The sequence below is a fragment of the Bidens hawaiensis genome, unplaced genomic scaffold (genome assembly GCF_021521415.1).
Source record: "Bidens hawaiensis isolate Kalapana, Puna unplaced genomic scaffold, B.hawaiensis_p1.1 tig00068900_1, whole genome shotgun sequence".
Classification (NCBI taxonomy): domain Eukaryota; kingdom Viridiplantae; phylum Streptophyta; class Magnoliopsida; order Asterales; family Asteraceae; genus Bidens; species Bidens hawaiensis.
This window is the reverse complement of record NW_027502160.1, coordinates 17,176-23,162: the sequence shown is the minus strand read 5'-3', so window position 1 is coordinate 23,162 and position 5,987 is coordinate 17,176. Positions and strand designations below refer to the sequence as shown.

Below are 5,987 nucleotides of genomic sequence, written 5' to 3'. Positions count from 1 at the left end.
CCGGCAGGTCACCGGGTCCGGTCTGACCACAAACCGCATAGACCGGCCGGGCTTTTAGAAAACGGGCTAAATGATGCAACCCGGACCGGTATGCATAGCGGGTCCTGGTCCGACCGGTCGGTCCGGTCCGGGTTTCAAAACACCGTCTCTAACAGCCATACATGCAATATATATGGCATTCTGAGGGTAGTTAGCGGCCATCATTAAAACCTGTCGTCCTTCCGCTTTATAATTAAATACCACATCGACCACTCATCAAGCATCGTCAAAATTTAATTCATAAATCTATTTTCAGTTTTGGTTTCAGTTTCACTCTAATGAAGTTCTTTCTTCTCCATGTTTGTACACTTCTTTCTGTAAGTGCGTCTATTCATATACATACATATACGCCTACATGATAATATATACATGATCATGTAAAATCTGAACCTTCAATCTGAGTTTGGAGCACAAATGGATGTGGAAAGTGTTAGATTCCTATTGGTTTACACATTTGGTTTCGTTTTATATAGGATAAAACAATACACACCGTCTGAAATCTAATTTCACATTTGATAGCGTGAGATTAAAGAGGTCGGCGTTTGTATAGAAGCACACTAAACATTTAGACTTATAGTTAGTTCTCAAGTTACCTTTTTTTTTTGTTGGGACAAAAATACGAGTCATTTAGAGTTACGAATCAGTATATATTTTCATAATTAATAAAAAGTTACTAAAAATTAGTTTTTCTTATAGTAATGTTTAATAATTTATTAGGTAGCATTTGCAGGAAGTCATGCAGTGACTCCGGAAGTTTATTGGAAGTCTGTGTTACCAAACAGCCCTATGCCAAAATCAATCAAAGACCTTCTATACAAAGAATGGAATGACGAGAAGAGCACCACAGCGGGTGTCGGAAAAGGTGGTGTCAGTGTTCACTCCGGAAAACCAGGGAAGACGACGAATGTTGGTGTTGGAAAAGGCGGTGTAGAGGTGCATACCGGCCATAAGGGGAAGTCGGTTTATGTCGGCGTACTTAGTCCATTCATTTATTATGACGCTCTATCCATGGATCAACTCAAGGATAATCCAAATGTAGCAATGTTTTTCTCGGAAAACAACTTGCATCAGGGCATAGAATTTAACCTACATTTTACAAAAACCGGCCAAAAATCAACATTTTTACCACGAAAAATCGCTGACTTGATACCCTTTTCATCGAACAAACTTCCCCAAATCTACAACAAGTTATCAGTTAAACCAGACTCGATTGAAGCCAAAATCATGAAGCAGACACTTAACGAATGCGAGAATAAAGGCATCGAAGGTGAAGAAAAGTGTTGTGCCACTTCATTAGAATCAATGGTCGATTTTAGCACTACCAAACTAGGTACAAATGTGAAAGCGATTTCAACAGAGGTAAACACAAAAGAAAGTACCCCATTACAAAAGTACAAAATGGAAGTCGCTAAAAGGCTTGCTGCAAATAAAGCCGTGGTTTGCCACAAACAAAGCTACCCATACGCAGTCTTTTATTGCCATAAAACTGTAAGTACTGAGACATATGCGGTTTCAATGGTGGGTGTGTATGGTACGAAAGTGAAGGCCGTTGCGGTTTGCCACACCGATACAGCAAAATGGAGTCCGAAACATTGGGCGTTTCAAGTGCTTAAAGTAAAGCCAGGAACTGTTCCAATTTGCCACATCTTACCCGAGGATCATGTTGTTTGGGTTCCATACTAATAAACTTTAACAGCAGAAAAAACACACGTAATAGGCGTGTGAGTATATATGTGTGTATTTCAAGAATTTATTAGAATTTATATGTTGAGTGGTGATTAGTGACACTGTTTATGTTGTTGCTACCTATATTTATCAGTATTTGTAGAGTAAAGAAATAAGTATTATTATTTAGTAATTTTTATCTATGTTTAATGTTTTCACTAAGACAAATTTGCTTCCGTCAATTTTAGTAGAATCAGTGTCATTAGCCTGGGTGGGGAGCATTAAACAACTAAACAATTAGCATTGGTGTTTTATATGAAAACTATAAACATAAAATCAACAAAAAGACGCTAAATTAATATGTTAACTTCAAACGCATTCTTGCAAAGGCTAAGCACAAAGAGTCGTCCCCCAAATTCCCAGTTGTCTCACTATGTTATTCTCACCGTGCCTCGAGATACTCAACACCCTCTCTCTCCTCAACACCACCACCAACGCCGTCCTCCGCCACCCTCTCTCTCCTCACACCACCACCGGTGCAAACAAACTTCCCCTGCACCAACTCCGTTCACGGGTCTACTAGCCGGAAAACCCTCCACCTCCGGAAAGTGCTTTGTAGTGGAGACGGAGAATCGGCTTCTGATTTAGTTACTCAGCGAGTTGACTCACTCTCGGTGTCGCCGGTGATGCTTTGTTGATCGGAATTTTAGTCGCCGGAGGTGTCTCATATCTATCCAATTTCAACATTATTTTTAGTCCCATTCACAAATAATTAAACATATAAATGCTATGTTATGCTATTTGAGCATATCTAATTATCACGAATCATATATGTTCTTTCATTATGTGACTCTTTGGGTTGTTCTTCCTCAATTTAATTCCTTGACTTTCTTGGTCATAGAACCGAAGCTGGTTTTTTAGGGTTCTTTGACCTTCTTGGTCATATAATCGGAGTTTGATTTTTAGGTTTTTGAGGCTCGATTGTGGTTAGTGGCTTCCGAGGTGTTTGGGAGGTGGTGGTATGACCGAGGCTCTTGATGAGGGTATTTGGCCGTGTCCATTTAGAGGTTTCCACTGTTGCTCGGATGGATCACCGGGATCCAAGGGGGTTCGATTGGTCGCACATATTAAGCGACTCTATTTGTCATCGGATGACAGGAAAGAGACCTTGCGGGATTCGATATTCACATATTTGGATTTGTTTGTTTCGGTTGGCGAGGCTTTAAAGGTCTCACGCCAACGGGTGTGTGAGGTGTGTATGGAGTAACATGCTCTCCGTCAGGATGCCATCATGATGGCGGGACGATCTGGTTCAAGTGGGTTATGAGGGATGTGGAGGAGTTTATAATGGGGATTGCTAAGCCATATGTCAAAAGGGAAGTTGTTGCGGTGGTAAGGATGGGGGTGGATGTATCCCTCCTTGACCGTGTCTTCGCTCTTCCTATCCCAGCTGTTAAAAGCATCCCTCATAGTTGTCGTATGGCTTTTTCCCAGGTCTTGGGGGTTGCTTTGGGTAAGGTGGTGGCTATGCTAGAGTCTTTTGAGGCGTGGGTGAAACTTTTGTTGTTACCACGTTGCACATTATGAGTTTTCAGACCTTCTAACTGTTAGGAACGAAGGTCTGGAAATAGGAAGCCTCTGCAATGCCATAGTATTCAGCGGTCGCTAGCAGCCTGGGCTGATAGTGACAGTTTCATTGACCTTATATTATCGCTTTTTGACCAACTCTTAGTGGTTGCTTCGGGTGGTGATACATTTGTCTTCGAGTCTGGCAAATCTGGGTTGTGTGCCAACGTTAAACAATGTTTACAGAAAGTTGCGGACAGGTATTTCACTATTGCGGTTAAAGTTTTATGCTCTTCAGTGGTTGCACCTTTCAGTAAGGATACTTTGAATGCGTTGGTGTCTAAGCATCCCATCCTACCCCCTCCGAGTATGCATATTTCCTTGCTTTCTAAGCCTCCCCTTGTTGTAGACGTTGATAGCGTGCTTGTAGGTTCCCTGGATGGATCTGCACGGGATATCTCGATCTACACAGGTGCGGAATCCCTGCGTAGGTTGTTACGAGCGTAGAACACGAATCAAACAAACACACGATACGAATAAACGAACACACGTTATATTATAACCGAAACACGTGATATAATCACTGAATACAGACTCAATACTCTCTGGTTCTCACGTCACTCGACTCACACACGTCTGTATACGATTACCTTCAACAACCTCTAAACAAGCCGTATAAATACACGACAACTTCGCCTGATATGTTCAGGCGAAGTTGTTGCTAACTTCGCTTGACTAACAAGTTCGCCTGATAAGCGAACTTGTCAGTAACTTCGCTTAAACATAAACAAAACACAATTAACATTACAGACTGGATTACAGACACTAGACTATGAACTACTGACATTATGCACCAACAGACTCCCCCATGGCAGTAGCTTCATATCTTTATCTTTAAGCACTTGTCTTGTAATCTTCATGCATGCACTCTCTCTCTTACACAGACCGTGACTACTCGCTGATATTTCCTCACTTCGCCTTTCCAAGCAGGAATATAGAATATCTTCTTCTCGTTTAACACCTGCAGATCAGCTTTAGATAAATTAACAAGATGCATCGGATCATACACTCTTAGCACTTCTTGTTCGTCTTCGTCTTCCATTACGGCTTCAGCAGTCTGGCAATCCACATACCACCATTTCTGATCTTTCAGCACATCTTGAGGCAAAGTCTTCATTGGAACCTCTTTCAAACACCGAATCGGCTTATATTTCATCACCATCCAAGGTTTGCCATCTGCTCTCATTCCTCTTTCAGTATCTTCAACTAATTTCCCTTTCTGTGGTTTTAACAACTCAAACTTTTTCTCTTTAATACTTTCCTTCCATACTATCTTCCCAATAACTCTGGCCATATTATCATCACTTCTATTAATCAACCCCAGTCTGGCCAAATCCTTTACCTCACACTCAGGTAAGGTATTTAGAGATCTCAACGTCCTCTTAAAGTATTGGATCCCATCATATCTTTTCACCACGAACACTTTTAGCTTTTCATCATATAACCAACAGATAATGCCTTTCTTTGACTCAGCGTACCCTTTAATATTATAACTTTTCTTGAACATTGCAGGTACCACTGGCTTCTTCGTTTTGATAAACCAATGAGCATAGCCTTCCTTCCATCTAGGCTGCTCCTCCCATTCTGTATCATCAACTACTGTATCTTCACATATATTCGACTTCTCAACGGTTGGAAGCTCGTGTTCAACATTCTCCTCTACAATTTCACCTTCTTCAACATCATCTTCTATCACTATCTGTGCACCAATCTTCTCAATTTCTTCTAATGGCAGCACATCATCATCACACACATCATCAACATCTAACATATCATCATCCAACTCCTTCAAGGCATCGATCACATCATCTCCCATCTCCTCGTCATCTACCATCACCACCTCATCACCACCAGAACCACCAGCTGCACCTGCAGACTCCCCCTGAGCTGTGGTTGTCCCAAGAGCTTGAGTAGTTCTTGGCAACTCACCACCTGCACCTTTCGATGCATTGGGATCATCGTCTCTGTCATTCTTCTTCTTTGTCCTGAGCTCGTCGCCTTTACAGCTCGTCTCCCCCTGAGATGCCAAGAACTCCTTCATAGCATCTATAATTTTTCCATGTTCAACCAGGAGGGACGACTGTAGTTGATTTTCTGCTACTAGGCGCTGAATAGCCTGGGTCTGGATAAGATATATCCTAGATTGCTCTGCCACGACCCGCTCTAGTGCAGCTATTCTTTCCGAGTCTGATAGGGTTGCATCGAAATCGAACCTCATGTGAGATATGTCTTGAGTATACTGAGGAGGGATTTCGAATGAAACCGGGACATCAGAAGTAGCTGTGGACGTAACCGCAGGTGGTATCGTGACCGAAAACCCTGCAGTGTGAACCACTGTCGACTCAATAACCTGTGCAACAACCTCCGACGGAGTAAGCGTTGGAGGCGGCAACGATACAATATCTGGAGTCGTCAGCTGGAGTGTGATGGATGGGAGGCCAACAGATGATGATGTAGCCACCACGGGAAGATCCGTGGCGCTTGGCCTTGTGACCTGTAATGGTGTAGGGACAATTGACATACCGGACAGTGCGGGCAGAGCGAAACGTATGACTCAGAGCTCTCACCAGCTCCCCTACCTGCACCTGTCCTGTCCCTTCTTGAACGTCTGATCAACTTTTGAATGTCTTCTTCTTCTTCTGACTCACTGTCGTCAT

At 42.5% G+C, this 5,987-nt stretch overlaps 1 protein-coding gene across 2 annotated transcripts; it reads left to right on the top strand.

Annotated features, from left to right (window-relative positions):
- The first annotated feature begins 242 nt into the window (after positions 1-242).
- Positions 243-1,732, top strand: LOC143605286 (BURP domain protein RD22-like). 2 transcript variants are annotated; one of them, XM_077081453.1, is made up of 3 exons: positions 243-356; positions 757-891; positions 937-1,732. In XM_077081453.1, the coding sequence occupies exons 1-3, from the start codon at positions 318-320 to the stop codon at positions 1,720-1,722; spliced, it is 960 nt and encodes a 319-aa protein (XP_076937568.1). In that variant the 5' UTR covers positions 243-317; the 3' UTR covers positions 1,723-1,732. The 2 variants fall into 2 exon arrangements, with proteins under 2 accessions (XP_076937568.1, XP_076937569.1); XM_077081454.1 differs by having other exon boundaries at positions 257-356; positions 757-1,732.
- The last annotated feature ends 4,255 nt before the right edge of the window (positions 1,733-5,987 follow it).

Excerpts from the sequence above, each read along its gene's own strand:
- LOC143605286 (XM_077081454.1), top strand. The coding sequence starts at position 318 with ATGAAGTTCTTTCTTCTCCATGTTTGTACACTTCTTTCT. Across the intron at positions 357-756 it reads ATGTTTGTACACTTCTTTCT|GTAGCATTTGCAGGAAGTCA; the intron begins GTAAGTGCGTCT and ends ATAATTTATTAG.